The sequence below is a fragment of the Botryllus schlosseri genome, chromosome 5 (assembly GCF_051294905.1).
Source record: "Botryllus schlosseri isolate E-star chromosome 5, Bs_hap1, whole genome shotgun sequence".
Taxonomy (NCBI): Eukaryota; Metazoa; Chordata; class Ascidiacea; order Stolidobranchia; family Styelidae; genus Botryllus; species Botryllus schlosseri.
In genome coordinates, this window is record NC_137240.1 from 13485122 (window position 1) to 13506779 (window position 21658).

The 21658-nt window shown below is 41.1% G+C and overlaps 2 protein-coding genes and 14 non-coding genes across 17 annotated transcripts in view; 14 read left to right on the top strand and 2 right to left on the bottom strand.

Annotated features, from left to right (window-relative positions):
• The window catches only part of LOC145439084 (uncharacterized), a 28733-nt gene extending 7692 nt beyond the window's left edge, over nucleotides 1-21041 (bottom strand). Inside the window, exons 1-10 of one of the 2 annotated variants that reach the window (XM_080316560.1) lie at nucleotides 20916-21041; nucleotides 20622-20749; nucleotides 19427-19626; nucleotides 16307-16574; nucleotides 14459-14635; nucleotides 13717-13886; nucleotides 13538-13647; nucleotides 13091-13206; nucleotides 1796-2103; nucleotides 188-737 (exon numbers count right to left, since the gene is read on the bottom strand). In XM_080316560.1, coding sequence (XP_080172686.1) covers nucleotides 188-737; nucleotides 1796-2103; nucleotides 13091-13206; nucleotides 13538-13647; nucleotides 13717-13886; nucleotides 14459-14635; nucleotides 16307-16574; nucleotides 19427-19626; nucleotides 20622-20699 — 1977 coding nt within the window. In that variant the 5' untranslated portion in view covers nucleotides 20700-20749; nucleotides 20916-21041. Of the gene's footprint in view, nucleotides 1-187; nucleotides 738-1795; nucleotides 2104-13090; nucleotides 13207-13537; nucleotides 13648-13716; nucleotides 13887-14458; nucleotides 14636-16306; nucleotides 16575-19426; nucleotides 19627-20135; nucleotides 20328-20621; nucleotides 20750-20915 lie in introns of those variants that run through there. The other variant, XM_080316561.1, reaches the window with a different exon arrangement.
• LOC145439088 (prostaglandin E synthase 3-like) overlaps nucleotides 1-21658 on the bottom strand; it is a 62975-nt gene that overhangs the window by 28685 nt on the left and 12632 nt on the right. The gene's annotated exons all lie outside the window — the stretch shown is intronic.
• On the top strand, nucleotides 2756-2827 carry Trnae-cuc (transfer RNA glutamic acid (anticodon CUC)). Its single transcript has one exon. It is a non-coding gene; the product is annotated as a tRNA-Glu (tRNA).
• Trnae-uuc (transfer RNA glutamic acid (anticodon UUC)) lies at nucleotides 3920-3991 on the top strand. Its single transcript has one exon. It is a non-coding gene; the product is annotated as a tRNA-Glu (tRNA).
• On the top strand, nucleotides 4349-4420 carry Trnae-cuc (transfer RNA glutamic acid (anticodon CUC)). The gene has a single exon. It is a non-coding gene; the product is annotated as a tRNA-Glu (tRNA).
• On the top strand, nucleotides 4829-4900 carry Trnae-uuc (transfer RNA glutamic acid (anticodon UUC)). Its single transcript has one exon. It is a non-coding gene; the product is annotated as a tRNA-Glu (tRNA).
• Nucleotides 5258-5329, top strand: Trnae-cuc (transfer RNA glutamic acid (anticodon CUC)). Its single transcript has one exon. It is a non-coding gene; the product is annotated as a tRNA-Glu (tRNA).
• Nucleotides 5719-5790, top strand: Trnae-cuc (transfer RNA glutamic acid (anticodon CUC)). Its single transcript has one exon. It is a non-coding gene; the product is annotated as a tRNA-Glu (tRNA).
• Nucleotides 6199-6270, top strand: Trnae-uuc (transfer RNA glutamic acid (anticodon UUC)). Its single transcript has one exon. It is a non-coding gene; the product is annotated as a tRNA-Glu (tRNA).
• On the top strand, nucleotides 8734-8805 carry Trnae-cuc (transfer RNA glutamic acid (anticodon CUC)). The gene has a single exon. It is a non-coding gene; the product is annotated as a tRNA-Glu (tRNA).
• Trnae-uuc (transfer RNA glutamic acid (anticodon UUC)) lies at nucleotides 9212-9283 on the top strand. The gene has a single exon. It is a non-coding gene; the product is annotated as a tRNA-Glu (tRNA).
• Nucleotides 9617-9688, top strand: Trnae-cuc (transfer RNA glutamic acid (anticodon CUC)). The gene has a single exon. It is a non-coding gene; the product is annotated as a tRNA-Glu (tRNA).
• Trnae-cuc (transfer RNA glutamic acid (anticodon CUC)) lies at nucleotides 10078-10149 on the top strand. Its single transcript has one exon. It is a non-coding gene; the product is annotated as a tRNA-Glu (tRNA).
• Nucleotides 11534-11605, top strand: Trnae-uuc (transfer RNA glutamic acid (anticodon UUC)). Its single transcript has one exon. It is a non-coding gene; the product is annotated as a tRNA-Glu (tRNA).
• On the top strand, nucleotides 11955-12026 carry Trnae-cuc (transfer RNA glutamic acid (anticodon CUC)). The gene has a single exon. It is a non-coding gene; the product is annotated as a tRNA-Glu (tRNA).
• Nucleotides 12433-12504, top strand: Trnae-uuc (transfer RNA glutamic acid (anticodon UUC)). Its single transcript has one exon. It is a non-coding gene; the product is annotated as a tRNA-Glu (tRNA).

The following is a 21658-nucleotide window of genomic DNA, read 5'->3' on the forward strand; positions in this document are numbered from 1 at the left end:
CATAATTGCTCACTACGTCACAATAGATCTGTGACGTCACTAGGCCAAGATGGATGTTAGATTAAGTAAACTTGGTCGTTTTGACGTCATCCTATCTGTTCATTACACCGCATTGTGTCTTGCGTACCGCATTGTACATTTCGTGTTTCATGCGGATGTAAGTATAAACTCATGACGTCTGTCTTACCTTTTGCAAAGCGTTAGCCGTCCCTTCCCGCCCCTTGACAATTTTATCGGCCTTTGTCAACTCATCCTCCCAACAAAGCGGCACTATCACTTCCTTTAAGGAATCTTCTTTCGTCCTCGTGCTTGCGCTGGAAGGTAGCAAAGCTTCATTCTTTTTCCCCGACTCATCGCCTTTTTTAAGCCTTCGCAGCACGGACAACTTCTTGTGTCGGGAGTACGACACCCAAAATGTGGGGTTAACATCCTCCAAAACGCGCCACACATCGCTGTCCTCGCCGATGTCGCCGTTCTTAGTATAAAAGTCCGTTTCCACGCCCTGGCTGCGAAGATAATTCTCCAGCTCGTGCGAGTCGTAAGATGTCGTCGACGTGTGTTCTGAGCCGTCCGCGAACGGGTCGCCCTGTGCGTGACGCGTGATACGTTCGAGAAGCTCGACGCGACGCTTGGTAAGGGTCGGTTTTTCGCGGTCAGACGATTCGCTACCTTCTGCATCGGACATCGACGATGCTTCGCTGTTGGATTGCCTGTTTGAGGTTTCTGCTTCGTCCTCGCTGTAAGGTGACAGCGAATCACGAAACGGAAACGATGTCATTTTGATGGCTCGGCAGTGATCGCAGTGATGAGATGTGCTTATTTATTATGCTGCGTTTATTATCAGAGTAACCTCACCTTTATTCATGGAATATACAGCGATAAATCAATAACAATATAAGTATTCTTATCCAGCAAGTGTATAGCTGTAGCGGGTCTCTAAATATGGCTCATATGATTACAGAAACGTTTAGATAATGTGCAGCGAACGGGAGATGCTGTACAGTACTTTGTAGACGTCGGCCCAAGTGTATTTTTCAAATCTGGAACCGATTTCTACTATATTTCGGGGGGTTGCCCAACATATGAGCATGCGACACAATGGAAAACGATATAGTTCAGCATGGGACACTTCAGCATTCGTCACTTTAGCATGTGACTTTATAACCCCAAAACTTACCCTAACCCGAAACATAGCCCTGAAATTAACCCTTATATATGTCCTAACCCCGAGCCTAAACCTATAACCAAACCACAAATCCAACCCTAACCCACCCCTAACCCATAGTTTAATCCACATGCTCATGTGTCGCATGCTGAAGTGTCACGTGCTATAATGTCGCATGCTTATATGTCCACGGACCATTTCGGGGTTCGTGCACAAATGGATTGGACTATTTGGTTGCAATAAAATCTACTATAGATTTATATATTTTTTGCGTATTGATATTTGTGGAAAAGCATTAATCGAGCATATTCCAAACTATACTTCCATCAATGGTGAGGATAATTCAGTTCAAATTATCCATAGAGTATAAGGTATATAATATATATGATATCTCTATATATGAAAGTTCCAAAGGTATCAACGTGGAGAGGTGGTCGAAGTCTTCATCGTTCGCACTCAAGTAGAAGTAGAAGTAACGTTGTAAATTTCCACTCACGTACAAGTAGAAATGGAAGTAGTATAAAAGTAATGCCTACTCCACTACTCCATAGTACTTCATTACTGACCACCTTTGCGTAAATCGGGAATCACAACATAATGTATTATTGCACAACTCAATACGGTACCTACTCTATTCGAATTGGGTCGTCCGACGAGGTAATAGTATCGGCATGGATTCTTGAACTGTCCGGTTCTTTACTGTCGCTCGCTTTTTCGTGGGCATCTTCGTTTTCATCCGGAGACTTGATATGGAGATCTACCTCGGATTCCGACGCCGATGATACGCCGTCATCACAATCGGACTCGTTGTCGGGCGTGCCATAGTGCCTCTTGATTTTCGCCGCGAGTTTTACCGGGATCAGCGACGATATGTCGGCTTCGCTGTCGGTGTCGGAGTCTTTTTCGGATGATTCGTCTCCGTTTTCCGTGTTCTCAAGCTGAATGTACAGCAACTAGGCGTAATCGCTTTACGTTATGAACTAACAGCCTTGGTCTGGGAACTATTATTTTTCGGTATCCGCAAAAAGACTGAACAGTAAAATTCTTGTCTCGCATTTAAGAGGAATTGATATCCAACTGTGAACATTAAGATTTGATCAAACCGACTCAGGACTTCCTCCGTAATCCCAGTGGCTCACCCAGGCTGCTCGGGCATGATTCACGTTCTGGGAAATACTATCTTTTTCGTTATCGATAAACAACGTCAAGGAAAGACATTGTTTTCGGGTAATGTAGGCTAGGGTCATATATAGGAATTAGAACACACTACGGACCCAACAAAGTTTTTATAGTGCAATTCAATGATAGATTCAACTTCCGTAATCCAAATCTCACATTTAGAGTATTTCATACCTGAATTTCAACATCCAGATTTTACCACTGTTTTTATTTGGAAGCTGATTTTCAATATAGTATTCGGTATCGCGAAGCAAAATGCTGCATATTTTATCTTGTATAATTAAGAGCAATTCATCTACGAATTTGAACATTCTCATTTCGACTCACAGTTCATATTATGCAGTTAAGAATAATACCGTTTATTAAATGACAATTCCAATCGGCCTTCGGGATCCCGTACGACCTTCGTGATCCCAGATGGTCTAGGGGTCAGGATTCTTGGCTCTCACCCAGGCGGCCCGGGTTCGATTCCCGGTGTGGGAATTTATTTTTATCTCGTATCGATTTGATATTGAAATTATGAAACGACAGAGACTCTTCGGAACTGGCGCGAAATGCAAGAATGTTTGACAACCACGCAACATCGTAACCTCATTTTTATAGATATTCGTTTATGAGCGCATACATTGGATTAATACGCGACAATATATTTTTACCCAATGTTTCCTCTCTTGCAAGCATGCCACGAGAGTTTAATAGTTTTTCCATTGTGTCACAATCAATGTTCCCTCTAATTTTTGACGAGTCTGCGCACACTCACCAACTCACTGCGCAGACCCTTGGACAACAGTGAGTAACGACTGAAATGAAGGTCATCAATTCGGATATTTTGTGCGTAACTTAGATTTTGTGTGCGCAGAGACCCTGTCAGCACTGCGCATTTGCGCACATGCGCAGCTTAGAGAGAACATTGGTCACAATCTGAAAAAGTTTTAACCATTAGTGTCGTTAATACAGAAATTCTCAACTCACATTTTAGAGTATTTCATATCTGAATTTGAATATTCTGATGTCGGTTCAGAACTAATATTATTATACAGTTAAACCTTTACCCCAATACAGTTATTTATTTGTCAATTCTCACCTATCTTCGTAATCCCAGATGGGCTAGGGGTCAGGATTCCTGGCTTTCACCCGGGCAGCCCGGGTTCGATTCCCGGTCTGGGAATGCTCGTTTTATTTGTTATCGCATTAATAATGAAATTCTGAAACGAGAAAGACTCTTCGGAATAGGCGGCGAAACGCGAGAATGTTTGACAAGCACGCAACCTCGTTTTTATATATATTCATTTATGAGCACATCCAATTGATTAACACGCGGCAATCTATATTTGAACCAATGTTCCTCTCTTGCACGCATGCCACGAGAGTTTAATAGTTTTTTCCATTGTGTCAGAAGCTGAAAAAGTTGTTACCAGTGCCGTTGATACTCAAATTCTCAACTCATCTTTTGGAGTATTTCATATCTGAATTTGAACATTGTGGAATGTTGTCTCACAACTATTATTATTATTGTATAGTTTACCTTTACAGCAATACAATTATTGATTCGGCAATTCTATACCATCGTCGTAATCCCAGATGGTCTAGGGGTCAGGATTCCTGGCTTTCACCCAGGCGGCCCGGGTTCGATTCCCGGTCTGGGAAATACTATTTTTCGCAATCGCGAAACCAGTACAATGAACAATGTACAAATATTATTTTTACAAATTTAGTCTCGCACATATCCGAAATAGAACACACCGCGAATCCCAGTACATTTTTATAGTGTAATACCATCATGGATTCTACAATTCTACAGTACTGTGCCCGGATTTGAATCCCGATCTGAAAAATTCTTGTTTACGACAGCGCGAAAAAATACCACAAATTCAGAAATGAATACCTCGCATTTAATGGCAACTCATATCTGACTTTGAACATTATTATTGTACCTCACGTTGTTTGTTGTGCAATTCACACCAATGCAATTATGTTCGACAATTCTATCATGCATCTCCGCGGTCCCAGATGGTCTAGGGGTCAGGATTCCTGGCTCTCACCCAGGCGGCCCGGGTTGGATTCCCGGTTTGGGAACTGCTTATTTTATTTGTTATCGCATTAATAATGAAATTCTGAAACGAGAAAGACTCTTCGGAATTGGCGGCGAAACGCGAGAATGTTTGACAAGCACGCAACCTCGTTTTTATATATATTCATTTATGAGCACATCCAATTGATTAACACGCGGCAATCTATTTTTGAACCAATGTTCCTCTCTTGCACGCATGCCACGAGAGTTTAATAGTTTTTTCCATTGTGTCAGAAGCAGAAAAAGTTGTTACCAGTGCCGTTGATACTGAAATTCTCAACTCATCTTTTGGAGTATTTCATATCTGAATTTGAACATTGTGGAATGTTGTCTCACAACTATTATTATTATTCTATAGTTTACCTTTACAGCAATACAATTATTGATTCGGCAATTCTATACCATCGTCGTAATCCCAGATGGTCTAGGGGTCAGGATTCCTGGCTTTCACCCAGGCGGCCCGGGTTCGATTCCCGGTCTGGGAAATACTATTTTTCGCAATCGCGAAACCAGTACAATGAACAATGTACAAATATTATTTTTACAAATTTAGTCTCGCACATATCCGAAATAGAACACACCGCGAATCCCAGTACATTTTTATAGTGCAATACCATCATGGATTCTACAATTCTACAGTACTGTGCCCGGATCCGAATCCCGATCTGAAAAATTCTTGTTTACGACAGCGCGAAAAAATACCACAAATTCAGAAATGAATACCTCGCATTTAATGGCAACTCATAGCTGACTTTGAACATTATTATTGTACCTCACGTTGTTTGTTGTGCAATTTACACCAATGCAATTATGTTCGACAATTCTATCATGCATCTCCGCGGTCCCAGATGGTCTAGGGGTCAGGATTCCTGGCTCTCACCCAGGCGGCCCGGGTTCGATTCCCGGTCTGGGAATTTATTTTTATTTGGTATCGAATTGATATTGAAATTCTGAAACGATAGAGACTCTTCGGAATTGGCGCGAAATGCAAGAATGTTTGGCAACCACGCAACATCGTAACCTCCTTTTTATAGTTATTAGTTTCTGAGCACATACATCGGATTAACACGCGACAATATATTTTTAACCAATGTTTCCTCTTTTGCAAGCATGCCACGAGAGTTTAATAGTTTTTCCTTTGTGTCACAATCTGAAAAAGTTTTAACCATTAGTGTCGTTAATACAGGGAATTCTCAACTCTAATTTTAGAGTATTTCATTTCTGTTCAGAACAAATATTATTGTACAGTTAAACCTTACCCCAATACAATTGTGTATTTGTCAATTCTGATCCGTCTTCTTAATCCCAGATGGTCTAGGGGTCAGGATTCCTGGCTCTCACCCAGGCGGCCCGGGTTGGATTCCCGGTTTGGGAACTGCTTATTTTACTTGTTATCGCATTAATAATGAAATTCTGAAACGAGAAAGACTCTTCGGAATAGGCGGCGAAACGCGAGAATGTTTGACAAGCACGCAACCTCGTTTTTATATATATTCATTTATGAGCACATCCAATTGATTAACACGCGGCAATCTATTTTTGAACCAATGTTCCTCTCTTGCACGCATGCCACGAGAGTTTAATAGTTTTTTCCATTGTGTCAGAAGCAGAAAAAGTTGTTACCAGTGCCGTTGATACTGAAATTCTCAACTCGTCTTTTGGAGTATTTTATATCTGAATTTGAACATTGTGGAATGTTGTCTCACAACTATTATTATTATTGTATAGTTTACCTTTACAGCAATACAATTATTGATTCGGCAATTCTATACCATCGTCGTAATCCCAGATGGTCTAGGGGTCAGGATTCCTGGCTTTCAGCCAGGCGGCCCGGGTTCGATTCCCGGTCTGGGAAATACTATTTTTCGCAATCGCGAAACCAGTACAATGAACAATGTACAAATATTATTTTTACAAATTTAGTCTCGCACATATCCGAAATAGAACACACCGCGAATCCCAGTACATTTTTATAGTGTAATACCATAGTGTCCTATATGGTGTCGACACAAGCAAATCGCACGGTTCAATGAAATTGTATCACGTCACAGTTTCCATTTGGCTACAGGCAATTTGACGGTGATTTTTGACCGACTTGCCGAGCATTAAATTTGACGAATCGGGTATCAATCGAAAGCTGACTCTGCACTGATTACGAAAATATAAATTTTATTCCGCTCGCGGCCCTGGAGCCCCCACAATCAGCCCCCAATTATCCATTGTCGAGTACATTGGCAGTGTGACGCAACAATGCTGTCTAGCGAAACGAGAGACTAGCTCAAGAGCAAGGAAGCGGCCGAGCGACGAGAGTGGGATCAGCTGACGTCGCGGCAATAGCGATGTGCAAACGCGCCACAGAGAAACGATGCGCTGTTGATACTTTTTCTATGCGTTTCGGTACAAGCGAGCACACACCAGCGTTTCCTTGACTAGTAAGGGTAAAACTGCGTCCACAGAATGTATTAGGGCCCTACCAATTTTCGCGCAATATCCTTCAGCTGATAAAGATATGTAGGCTACGTCTAAGTAGTCTACATTGGATATGTCAGATTATTATGATATCGATTGCCTTAGCCCGCTTGTTGCGTAGGCTCAAGAGACACGTCGCGCTGTTGATGGCGGGTGTCGATACTTTCTATAGTCGCTTTTATGGTTAAATGTGAGCAAGGAGCATTGAGCATGAGCATACATTACAAGCTTTTATTTGATCCGTATGGGTAGAACTGGGTCCGCGAATGCAGCAGGTAAAATGTTGATTGTTGAATAAAGTTTAACAGCAGGAGTGTCGAATTAAACTGGTATCGCTGTCCGGATTCAATCCGTTACTAGAAAGCTTGCGGGCCATACCTGCCAAATGATTCCAAAATGTTACCACCAAATTCATACCTGTTTTTAACTGGAATATATCTGATATCACTATAAACGTTGACGTTGGAATTTGGTTTAGCATTTTTCAATCACCAAATAGTTTTTTTGAATGCCGGGGACCTTTTGCGTCAAAAGTAATACAGTGGTATCACAGATGTTTGAATTATATTCATTCTGTAGCCTGTATATATATTGCTAATGTAACCTACGTAAAACGGATTTGCAGTATTTTTTTCGCATCTGTGAATAACTGAATGTCCATTGTCCATTCGGCCCAACAGAGTTTGCACTTTTTCGCCTTCTCGGAATTTGGCAAGGTCACCGACGTGGTGCTTACGGGGACTAGAGTGCAAACTCAACACTGTAGTTGTATTACTACAATATGATATATTTACATTATCTAAATTTGCTGTCTTGAGTGAATCTTATTACTTGAAAGTATATTTTTCCTACTAGAAATATCTCTAACAGCTGAAGGATTGCGCGAAAATTGGTAGAAACCAAATACATTCTGTGGACCCAGTTCTACCATTACAAGTCAAGGAAAGGCTTGTTTGTGCTCGCTTTTAGCGAAGCGCATAGAAAAAGTATCAACAGCGCCACGCATCTCTGGAGCCCTACGCAACAAGCGGGCTAAGGCAATCGATATCATAATAATCTGACATATCCATTGTAGACTACTTAGTCGTAGCCTACATATCTCTATCAGCTGAAGGATATTGCGCGAAAATTGGTAGGGCCCTAATACATTCCGTGGACCCAGTTCTACCCTTACAAGTCAAGGAAAGGCCGGTGTGTGCTCGCTTGTACCGAAACGCATAGAAAAAGTATCAACAGCGCAGCGTTTCTCTGTGGCGCGGTTGCACATCGCTACTGCCGCGACGTCAGCTGATCCCACTCTCGCCGCTCGGCCGCATCCTTGCTCTTGAGCTAGTCTCTCGTTTCGCCAGACATTATTGTTTCGTCACACTGCCAATCTACTCGACAATGAATAATTTGGGGCTGATTGTGGGGGTTTCAGGGCCATGAGTGGAATAAAATTTATATTTTCGCAAGCAGTACAGCGTCAGCTTTCGATTGATACCCGATTCATCAAATTTAATGCTCGGCAAGTCGGTCAAAAATCACCGTCAAATTGCCTGTAGCCAAATGGAAACTGTGACGTGATACAATTTCATTGAACCGTGCGATTTGCTTGTGTCGACACCATATAGGACACTATGGTAATACCATCATGGATTCTACAATACTGTGCCCGGATCCGAATCCCGATCTGAAAAATTCGTGTTTACGACAGCGCGAAAAAATACCACAAATTCAGAAATGAATACCTCGCATTTAATGGCAACTCATATCTGACTTTGAACATTATTATTGTACCTCACGTTGTTTGTTGTGCAATTTACACCAATGCAATTATGTTCGACAATTCTATCATGCATCTCCGCGGTCCCAGATGGTCTAGGGGTCAGGATTCCTGGCTCTCACCCAGGCGGCCCGGGTTCGATTCCCGGTCTGGGAATTTATTTTTATTTGGTATCGAATTGATATTGAAATTCTGAAACGAGAAAGACTCTTCGGGATTGGCGGCGAAACGCGAGAATGTTTGACAAGCACGCAACCTCGTTTTTATATATATTCATTTATGAGCACATCCAATTGATTAACACGCGGCAATCTATTTTTGAACCAATGTTCCTCTCTCGCACGCATGCCACGAGAGTTTAATAGTTTTTTCCATTGTGTCAGAAGCTGAAAAAGTTGTTACCAGTGCCGTTAATACTGAAATTCTCAACTCATCTTTTGGAGTATTTCATATCTGAATTTGAACATTGTGGAATGTTGTCTCACAACTATTATTATTATTGTATAGTTTACCTTTACAGCAATACAATTATTGATTCGGCAATTCTATACCATCGTCGTAATCCCAGATGGTCTAGGGGTCAGGATTCCTGGCTTTCACCCAGGCGGCCCGGGTTCGATTCCCGGTCTGGGAAATACTATTTTCCGCAATCGCGAAACCAGTGCAATGAACAATGTACAAATATTATTTTTACAAATTTAGTCTCGCACATATCCGAAATAGAACACACCGCGAATCCCAGAACATTTTTATAGTGTAATACCATCATGGATTCTACAATACTGTGCCCGGATCCGAATCCCGATCTGAAAAATTCGTGTTTACGACAGCGCGAAAAAATACCACAAATTCAGAAATGAATACCTCGCATTGGCAACTCATATCTGAATTTGAACATTATTATTGTTTGTTGTGCAATTTACACCAATGCAATTATGTTCGACAATTCTATCATGCATCTCCGCGGTCCCAGATGGTCTAGGGGTCAGGATTCCTGGCTCTCACCCAGGCGGCCCGGGTTCGATTCCCGGTCTGGGAATTTATTTTTATCTGGTATCGAATTGATATTGAAATTCTGAAACGATAGAGACTCTTCGGAATTGGCGCGAAATGCAAGAATGTTTGGCAACCACGCAACATCGTAACCTCCTTTTTATAGTTATTAGTTTCTGAGCACATACATCGGATTAACACGCGACAATATATTTTTAACCAATGTTTCCTCTTTTGCAAGCATGCCACGAGAGTTTATTAGTTTTTCCTTTGTGTCACAATCTGAAAAAGTTTTAACCATTAGTGTCGTTAATACAGGGAATTCTCAACTCTAATTTTAGAGTATTTCATTTCTGTTCAGAACAAATATTATTGTACAGTTAAACCTTACCCCAATACAATTGTGTATTTGTCAATTCTGATCCGTCTTCTTAATCCCAGATGGTCTAGGGGTCAGGATTCCTGGCTCTCACCCAGGCGGCCCGGGTTGGATTCCCGGTTTGGGAACTGCTTATTTTACTTGTTATCGCATTAATAATGAAATTCTGAAACGAGAAAGACTCTTCGGAATTGGCGGCGAAACGCGAGAATGTTTGACAAGCACGCAACCTCGTTTTTATATATATTCATTTATGAGCACATCCAATTGATTAACACGCGGCAATCTATATTTGAACCAATGTTCCTCTCTTGCACGCATGCCACGAGAGTTTAATAGTTTTTTTCCATTGTGTCAGAAGCTGAAAAAGTTGTTACCAGTGCCGTTGATACTGAAATTCTCAACTCATCTTTTGGAGTATTTCATATCTGAATTTGAACATTGTGGAATGTTGTCTCACAACTATTATTATTATTGTATAGTTTACCTTAACAGCAATACATAGCAAGCAAAATATCTCGTGGCATTGGTGCACTCTATCGCCTGAAGAAGCTGGTTCCAATATCACTTCTCCTACCTGTTTATCATGCGCTCGTCCACTGCCATCTTACATATGGAATAACAGTGTGGGGCTGCTCTTACAAGAAGCATATCAACAAGCTCCAGGTATTACAAAACAAAGCCATTAGGATTATATCTAATATACCTGCACGTAGCAGGGTCAGTCCTGAATTTAGAAAATTGGGCATTCTCAAGGTCTCGGATTTGTATGAATTTGAAATTGTAAAAATCATGAAACAATATAATGAAAGAACATTACCTGAATATTTCAACAACTTTTTTCAATGCCCCAATTCAATTCACCATTATAACACAAGATTCTCACAGAATCAGTCCCTATTTGTTAAATTGAATTCATCAAGACTGTCAAGAAATTCCCTATCTTATATAGGTTTGAAACTTTGGAACAATGTACCAACTTTGTACCGTACTCTTCCTTATCATACATTTAAAGCTCGCTATTGCAAATTTATATTATCCAAGTACTAAGAAGAACATATCTCATGACCACAGTAATGTTGTTTGTTGTTTTGATTCATTTAATATGCTACAATAATATTACCACTGTGTACATGGGTCAAATTGTTATTTTCTGATCACACTGTTAACTATGGTAACCGTCCTTCACTAGTGTTGCTGTCTTTTATTTACTTTTGTTTATTTCGTTACTCTTTGCGGTGCTACTTGACTGAGAGAAAAAATTGATCCATATTATAATTAATACTGCCAATATGCTTGGGTGACTCCGGCCTAGAAGACTTCGGTCATATCGGGTCTCCCAGTCTATACCGTGCAAATTATAGTGAGGAAAAAATTTAAAAAATGTATACTATTGGACGTGAATGTTTGTGGACATTGCCTTTACTATATTTCATGGTTGACGAATAAAAGAACTCTCTCTCTCTCTCTCTCTACAATTATTGATTCGGCAATTCTATACCATCGTCGTAATCCCAGATGGTCTAGGGGTCAGGATTCCTGGCTTTCAGCCAGGCGGCCCGGGTTCGATTCCCGGTCTGGGAAATACTATTTTTCGCAATCGCGAAACCAGTACAATGAACAATGTACAAATATTATTTTTACAAATTTAGTCTCGCACATATCCGAAATAGAACACACCGCGAATCCCAGTACATTTTTATAGTGTAATACCATCATGGATTCTACAATACTGTGCCCGGATCCGAATCCCGATCTGAAAAATTCGTGTTTACGACAGCGCGAAAAAATACCACAAATTCAGAAATGAATACCTCGCATTTAATGGCAACTCATACCTGACTTTGAACATTATTATTGTACCTCACGTTGTTTGTTGTGCAATTTACACCAATGCAATTATGTTCGACAATTCTATCATGCATCTCCGCGGTCCCAGATGGTCTAGGGGTCAGGATTCCTGGCTCTCACCCAGGCGGCCTGGGTTCGATTCCCGGTCTGGGAATTTATTTTTATTTGGTATCGAATTGATATTGAAATTCTGAAACGAGAAAGACTCTTCGGGATTGGCGGCGAAACGCGAGAATGTTTGACAAGCACGCAACCTCGTTTTTATATATATTCATTTATGAGCACATCCAATTGATTAACACGCGGCAATCTATTTTTGAACCAATGTTCCTCTCTCGCACGCATGCCACGAGAGTTTAATAGTTTTTTCCATTGTGTCAGAAGCTGAAAAAGCTGTTACCAGTGCCGTTAATACTGAAATTCTCAACTCATCTTTTGGAGTATTTCATATCTGAATTTGAACATTGTGGAATGTTGTCTCACAACTATTATTATTATTGTATAGTTTACCTTTACAGCAATACAATTATTGATTCGGCAATTCTATACCATCGTCGTAATCCCAGATGGTCTAGGGGTCAGGATTCCTGGCTTTCACCCAGGCGGCCCGGGTTCGATTCCCGGTCTGGGAAATACTATTTTCCGCAATCGCGAAACCAGTGCAATGAACAATGTACGAATATTATTTTTACAAATTTAGTCTCGCACATATCCGAAATAGAACACACCGCGAATCCCAGAACATTTTTATAGTGTAATACCATCATGGATTCTACAATACTGTGCCCGGATCCGAATCCCGATCTGAAAAATTCGTGTTTACGACAGCGCGAAAAAATACCACAAATTCAGAAATGAATACCTCGCATTGGCAACTCATATCTGAATTTGAACATTATTATTGTTTGTTGTGCAATTTACACCAATGCAATTATGTTCGACATTTCTATCTAATATCTCCGCGATCCCAGATGGTCTAGGGGTCAGGATTCCTGGCTCTCGCCCAGGCGGCCCGGGTTCGAATTCCGATCTGGGAAATGCTATTTTTCTGTATAGAGTGAAATTATCCATGCCGGCACAGGTAGGGTTGCTTCTTCATGAATCATGCTTTCTCAATATCATGAAATAATATGATATCATATGCGGTCGAGAGGTATATATATAAGTCAAATTCTACACTTCCACTATTCCCGTAGTTGCAATAAGTCGACAACTCACCTTCAAACTGTGTGAAAGTACCTCCCCATTGCGCGCTACTCTCACTCCCGGGCTTGCGTTGATGTGTCGATTCACACTTTTCCGCTGATTCGTTTCCAGATGATAATACTTCCCGTCTAGAATACAAACTTCGTCATCACAATGCCGCAAAATATCCTTAACAGTGAAGCAAGAATATGTGGCGGCGCATCCTGTTGCATTTCAATAATAAATTCATATTTATGCCTGAAGATTTTCGGCTGACACTCATTAGGGGTCACTGTCACCAATAATGCGAGCATTCAAAAAAATACGTTTAAGAACAATCAGTATCGCTATTATTCAAATGTATTATGAGTTTCTGTACGCAAAAGCGTCTCTTTGTGGCCCACTGCATCATGAAGGAGTTTGTGCTCGACGAAATATCTACGGTAAATAATCTAAATATCATGTATAGCCTATTTGTACCTTTAAACGGCGTGAGGATGGGTGGTTTCTTGGGTGGTGCGCTGTGGTCGTATCTCAACCAGTTAATTGTCGGCGCGAACTGAGCCGGTGCTCCCAATGTCCTTTCGAACCTGCACCCACAACATAGCGGGCGTTATAGGCTTTGACATCTATCGCGCGAGTGTTATAGTATGCTTTACCTCGGCGGTGATGCCTGCTCGGCCTTTGGCACTGAGTCAGCGGCATCCTCCCAACTAATAACTTTAACATTCTTGGAGCCATTCCGCGCCAGTTCTTCAGTATTTGTGATATCGGTGAAAAACGTAGTCGGAGTCGAATTGGACACCACCCATAGGTCTTTTTCGGATACCTGGGCAGATTCGGCAATGGTAAAATAATCTGGCGTTTACCACGAGATCGAGAGAGTGCTTTCAATTTATGGGTGGAAAATAGATGCATTTTTCAGATTACCCCCATATTGGAGGGTGCAAATCAGGCCACCGGTGCTTTGTGGTAACACATTTTGCGATCACACCCATTCGAATTGGTGAAAACGAGTAAAATACACCACCAATCCCCATGAATACATATCCAGAGGTGGTGAAATTGCAATGGTCCCTGTTGGTACGCAAAGTCGTAAATTTTTTAAAATAATAAGTATTCTAGGCCTGGTTTTGCCTAAAAAACTGAAAACTATGAATCCAGGGCGCCCAAGGGATGTATCCCAATATAGGAATTGTTGTGTGTTTGACTCAGGTATATATAGAACTAGTTTGACTATACATAACTAACAACCACAAGTTAGTTATCTACAGTTCGACTAGTCTTCACACATTAGAGTGGGGGTGAATAGAAAATTATGCACCCCCTCCATCCAAACATGATACATCCATGATACATGAGTTACGTTTACAGCACATGCGCTGGTATTTCATCCCTCACCTTTACCGTCATGAAAGGTCCGGGGATTTTTTCGCTTGATTTGAGCCGATTTCGCCTTCTACGGCTGTAGGAGGTTCTGGCCCTTTTCGAGCTTGATACAGACGTCCATTTGGCGCTTTTCGTGGCCGATCTAGGGCCACAGGATCTCGTTCGTCCGGTAGGCGGTGCGCTTTGTGACTGGTTGAAAAAGTGCGAATGGTGCATAAGATTTACGATTCGAACTATATACTTCTGCCTGGGCGAATATGAAATTGGGATAAAAGCTTTGGGATTAAAGGAATTGCAGCTTGATCTATGGGGCATCAGGTCGAAGAGGATGTGCGATTGAAATGCCGTATACTTGGTCGTTTCGACAGCTTCATATCTGTTCATTACATTGCACTATTTTTTCCTAGCTTTTGTATTGCATTGTACTTGATATGTTGTAAGTAACCAGATGATAATATTTAACATATGATGATGATGTTGGTGTTGAACGTACAAACGTCATCTTCGAAAATCTATAGCCTAAAAGATATTTGTGCCCAACTCAAAACAATTTATGAGACGAGTTAGGTCAAAATATTCTTTCTGTGAAACAACTAGGGTTGCATTTAAAACAAACGGTGTTTTAAAACGCTTTGTTTAAAACATATTTTCAAGTAAGGCCTTTTTTAAAAAAAAATTGTTTTCTTTTTTCAAGTTGTAAAATTATGCCACAATTGTGTAAATACTTTCCAAAAAACATGTTGTATTAGTCTACGCCGCTACGGACAATTACCACCAGGTATATCCGACGTATATCGATATGGGATGGATGGAACCCCCAAATAGTCGGTTCGACAGATATAGTATAGAGATTTCGTCAAAGGAGCTATGTTTACTCTATATTTTCAATTGTCAGTGTCACTTCACTATGATGTCACAATTGAATATTCGTGACGTCATGAATTTTAAAAAACACAAAATAAAACATGTTTTGTTCTAAATAGAACTTTGTTTTCAATGCAACCCTAGAGACAACGTTACCGCTAACCATGTAGCGCATTATACCAGTAGAGAACATATTTCGCCTGTAATTCGAAAGATTATTGCAAAAATATATCTCGGAGGAGGTTAAGGTAACATGATAACATGATAAATTCAACAGTTTATTATCGATCGTTGTTTGGTTTGGAGGTGAATGGTCGATGCTGATAAAATTCGCACAAAAGGTAGGAATCTTGACCCCTCTCCCCGACTATTCGGGTGACGGGTCATATCACGACCGGGTCGAGGTATCAGTCGAGGTAATAAGCGTCCGCAATAGTGATTGCAATACTCAAGTCACGAGACCGGAGAAATCAACTTCACCATTTTGGCAATTTGAAACTAGAAAATCGGATATTGGTCTCACTGTTCAATCGAAACTATCTGACAGTGACTCTCGACTTTGCAGTCTGATAGATCCTCATAGTCTATGCAGGGCTGACAGGCACCATAGTGTATACAATGTATACTATACATATTAGTTATCGTAGACCACGGGGGTGACCTTTTTTTAGTCATCAACCTTCTGTAAGAGGCCGTCACGTTACATGTTCAAAACTGAAAGTGGGCCAATACCATAAACGATAGGGAGAGGGAACCACTGATATCAATTGATTAGAAATAACATCGCAATCAGATGATGAAGTGGATGTGGAAGTGGAATTTCGAATCGATTTGACTTGTCATGACACCCCCACGGACTATAATTAAGTGTCTTGATCGGAAGAAGAACACGATACGGATTTTGAAGAGTGAAATCGACTAATCTCTGCTATAGGGCTTATACGCGTTATAAGTCACACACGCTTGGCGTAACTTCCAAACCACCCATATATTTACCTTGAGATTTCCCCAGCGCATTGTCATTGGTTTGTTGACTATTTCGTCGGTGACCTCGTCCCTAACGTCCATCGAGCCGACCTTGATCGTTGGTGAGGTAAAGGCCAATCTTTTTATAGATGCCTGTGGCGTGTACTTTGACCGAGATTTCGGCAGTGATCCCAACTGCCGGCGTATCCCTGACGATCTACCGCTCGTTTGAGACGCCGATGTCGCTGGTCGCGACGGTATCGTTGGTCGCGAGCTCTTTAGCGGTGCCGTGGAAGATCTGCGATGGATTTGATTGAATTCGGTCATTTGCGTCACCGCAATAGTTATCGAGAAGTGTAATGTGGTAGCTGGGCTATCGTGTGAAATTCTGAAAACAAATAACCCAGCGTTGTAACCAAGTCACAAGTCAATCTCACTTTTATAGTTTTTACTCGAGTCAAGTCGAGTCATTTTCAATTCACCACCGAGTCAAGTCCGAGTCCAAGTCAGCGAAAAGAGGGTCGAGTCCGAGTCATGGTATTATGACTCGAGTCGATTCCAAGTCATTGTGTTGACTGACCAGTTTTTCGGTTAAAGTCTTAAAGTCCACTTTTTATAACTCTGTTTGGAGATATCGAATGGCTCGCATTTATAATATACTAATTTTCCTCGTTTTTAGCAGTTTCTGATCGCATTTTCTAGTACCAGTACCAATAGACGAAATCCCAATAGTGTGGTTACTTTACTATTCTTCGAAATTACAATGAAATGTCGGTCTTGGCTGTCTGAGTCTTGAGTCATACGACTGGTTCGAGTCATGCCCAATGACTCGAGTCCAAGTCGAGTCAATACACAGATTGACTCTAGTCGAGTCATTTCTGTATTTTGAGAAAATGACTCGAGTCCAGTCGAGTCATCATAATATCGTGACTCGATTCATTACAACCCTGAAATAACCTTCGCGACACCTGTGGTATTTTATGTTTTGTCTAGTGTGGTTTAGGATGTGAATTTTGCAACAACGGTACCAAAAATTTGATTTTAAAGATATCTTCAATCATCATCGTGTTACAATAATTGCGCAACGACCTATAGTTTGCGTGTTGCCAACTTCAAGTATGTGCTTTGTTATTATCTATATCGGGGGGGGGGGGCAATTATTTTTTCCAAGGGGCCAAATGAGAAGCAGAAAATTTTGTGATGGGGAGAGCTAAAAGTTTAAACTATATTCTGCGAAAGAAATGTGCGTTCCGAAGAAAAAAGAATTATAAATGGAATAGGCCTACATAGCAGCCACGGAGATCTGAAGTACAAATTATTTCGGAATTGTATGCAGTGAATTACACTCTTTACATAGGCTACTATAAGTGGATGTGTAAATATTCGGTTACGAATATGTGAAAATTACAATCACTGACCACTGACCAGTGACCATGCAATTTGTAATGCAACAATGGTACCAAACAAGGTTTGAATTATAAATTCCACTAAAACACGCAAATTCCACATCAGTTTTGTTGGCTTTTACATTAGGCCCGATTTTGACATAAATCTCCTGACTGAACCTCTTCCGTTGAACGCGGTATCTAAACCACCTTTGCGTGTACGACATATTTCCTTCATAACATCGGCTGACAACTATATAAAGCTCGATCTCTGCGTGATTGCTGGAGCGTGAAGTTATTGTGGAAATTTCAATAAATGGCAGCTCCATTACGGTGGCGTTCTGAAGAAAACGGCTGCAGCCAAATTTTTTTTGTCGTTTTACCCGTCAATTTGAGACCACATCATTTTTAGAGTGCAGTGCTCCTTCAAGCGTTAATGTTTTCGAATAGTATAGTTCACACCTTGTTTGTTGCCATTGTTACATCACGAATAACGCGGGGCCCACTATTAAAAGCGTCCTCAGGGATTTAGTTGGGTTGATGGAGATCGTTTTCCAAGCAGAATGAGGGATATTTGCAGGGCCGTAACAGCACTTCGTCAGCCCCCCCCCAAAAAAAACGTTGGTCTTGGGCCCCCCATGTGATGTTAAAAACCGAACCGAAAATTTTGGGCCCCCTTCAACCTCGCCCCCCCCCCAATTGGGGGGGGGGGTTGGGGAGCGGCAGTTACGGTCCTGGATATTTGTTCAGACAATGTCATTTTCACTGGTTACAGCATAATCACTTAGCGTCGTCCTGTCACTAGTCATCGCTCGGGCCTGTCCGCTGGAAATTTTCAAGTACGGGCCTGCGTGTTGACTTGTTGAGTGCCGAAGAAATTTGTGTAACCATTCGTGAAATCGGCTGACAATTTTTGGACACTCTCTTGGGGTGTGATTATTATATTTGTGTCTGCAGCAAAACACTAAATCAAAATCAACCACAAGTCATCAAGTTAACGATTAAAAGTTAACCAGCCAGCCTACTCGGCATTCCGCGATGGATGGAATACAACTCACACCGGGAGCGGCAAAGTATACTACCGCATGCCTTGAGTGTAACGTAATCTCATATCGTATGATATCCTTTTCAACATCGTGTTTATGGTAAATCATATAGTGCCAGCGATATGTTGAAGGTTCGTTACTTGAGCTCTAGAAGTTACTGTGTTGGCCTGTACGTACACAATGACCTATTATGACGGACAGTCTGATTGATTGACATGATTTAAACGTGCGTTATTAATCGTGAAGTTGATAGGTCATTATTATTATCGATTGATTGACTGCAAGTTACTCAGTCAATCGAGTTCCTTGCGTAGGTGGGAAAATGAAGTTGTTAACACAAGCGAAAGTCTGTTAAAGTACATCGCTCTCACATGCAGTATTTTGACAAAAGTAGTTTCGTTTTCACTACACTATCCCACTCTCCTTCAACAGGTTACCTTTCATGCTACTTAATCAAATATACTCGGCTAGTCATCTCGTTACATAGTCAATATTCAGACAAGTGATATCCACCTTTGCCTATACGTTAACCTTGCTAGAGGAGAAATTTGGGGCAAACCGCGGACGCGTATGCAGCACGCAAGGATCTGGGATATATATCCCTGGCAAGGATGTATAGAAATAGCTTCTTACTAATTCGCCTACTTCGTTGTCTGCCTCTGAATATCGTTAACTGCATTGATACGCTGTAAGAATCTGCAGTAATAAATAGTAATTACCTGTTACGTTCGGGAGTCCTAATAAGTCTTTCCAAATCCTCTTCGATCCCTCGGAAAACCGTTCCGGCCAAAGCCTGTGGTATGATCTTGTTTTCATTACGGTCTTCTGATTGGCGGGAAGTGTTGTTCAGTAGCTGATAAGATACATCCAGTAGCGGGTCTATGATGCTGTATTTCCCATCAATATCTCCAAGCATGCGCTAGAAAAAAAATCGTATTAATTGTAGATTGCACAGATAAAAGGTAGAGACTCTGGAAGACTCCGCTGTTGATCAACTACGCTACGTCTTGAATCGTTTTGATATCATTTCATTAGGGCTACGATGGAAAGCATTTCGAAACCGGATGAGTACGAACCAAGCGAGCCCACAGTCATAAATTGATAGGATTAGGCTTTTCCATTGTACACATTAATTTTGTTATTTCATCTATCCGTAATATAATTGAAAATTTGCCACTGTTTCTCAAGAAATAAGATGTCTCACTACGCTACTGATAAGCTGAAATACTTTCTACCGCGCAAGCCTAGAATACGTTGCAAACATTTTGTTGTTTTACCAGCAAAGTATTATACGCAATACATTCGCTGTTCATGAACACTGAACATATAACAATATCTAAAGAGCCATACAACATTACATACGGCTCCCAACTAACCTATGCCATGGCAACATAGTATCAAACTAAGAAACAAGGTTTGCTGACTTACTTTCTCTGTACTGGAATCATACATCATTAGTATGGTTCAGAAATCGGTTAAAAATGATATAGCTATAGCATTTAGGGAATATATCCACCAAAATCTTCCATCCAGATGTTTCACCTAGCTTCGAAACGCATTCCTAACAGAAACAGCGGTTAACGGTGACGTAGAATAAACCGTACTCAAACCGCACCGTCCGGGCGTTTAAATTGTAAACTTTCCAGGATAAGCCCGCTGTTAGGAGCAACAAGACTATCGAACGTTTGCAAACAAGCAATCCGGGATATCGACCGTTTGCCTTAGCTTACCTATACGCTTCAAGCTTAGGAATGTAAATATTGAAATCATCCGACGTACGCAGATTTTCGTATCTAAGTTTAAGATAAGAATTGGTGTATTTTGAATATGAGAAGTGTCAGTTTGGTAATGCACACCAGAGTTTATCCTAAAACAACACACGTATTAATATTGGTGGACACGTCACATGCATACCTGTTTGAATTGCTTTGGATGAGCTTTGGTAAAGGCATCCAGGTGATAGTCCATGGCATTTATAATTCTTTCCGTCATGGTTCAGCAAATACGTCCACCAAAATTCGCTAAAGCTTCATCGCGATTAACTGACAAGACGAAACAGAGGTGTGTAAGCGGATTTTACAAATAAACACGCGTGTTTCTATGCGCCATCGATATATACAAATATAGAGCTAAACAATTGCCAATACCAAGGGTCGAGGTGAGGACTCGTGCTACACTGATTTCAATAAACCAAACACATCTAGCTACCTGTCTTAGTTTGCCTTTATTCCCAAACGTCTATCTTCCGGCATGGTCCTGTCTGGAGCGCTATCCATTCACCGGCGCTGGGAATTTGATCTCCTCTACCACAACAAAAGCTATATCTCGATGTTTTATGGAAACAAAAGATCAGCCCTCCGTAATGTTATTCCATAGGCACTTCTTCCGAGTCGAACGAGACAAAACTATTGGATACAGCTTTTTAGCCCTCCCATTTGTTGACCGTACGCTATCATTCAGTGGCGTAAATCTGGCAGTTGGCAGGTGGCATTTTCTACGAATGCGGGGACTGTTTTATTTTTTTACAGCCGCGCAAATGAACAAAGCAGGCAGCTATTATGCGAAGCATGTAGTTTTGGTCGAGTAATCTACCCGACTCTACGCGCTGAATGATCTTATCACGAATTAAAGGAGTCACACCAGCATCACGCTCGTATCCGATTCATCAGATATATTGGTTTCCAACCTTTTTCATCTTGCGGACCTTCGGCCAATATTTGAGCTGATATTCCCCCCTTACAAAAAGCAGCCCGCGGCGACCAAAAAGAGAGCTTTTGTGGACGCTGGAATTTGTATTATATCATCACCATTCATGTTTTTACTGAAGTCGCGATCGTTTGGAATTATAAGTTATACATCAGGGCGACCACATAGATATTTTCATTATATTCTTTGTGTAACCTTAATATTCTCAATGTAACCTGCATAGAACGGTTTTGCGTTTTCGCCCA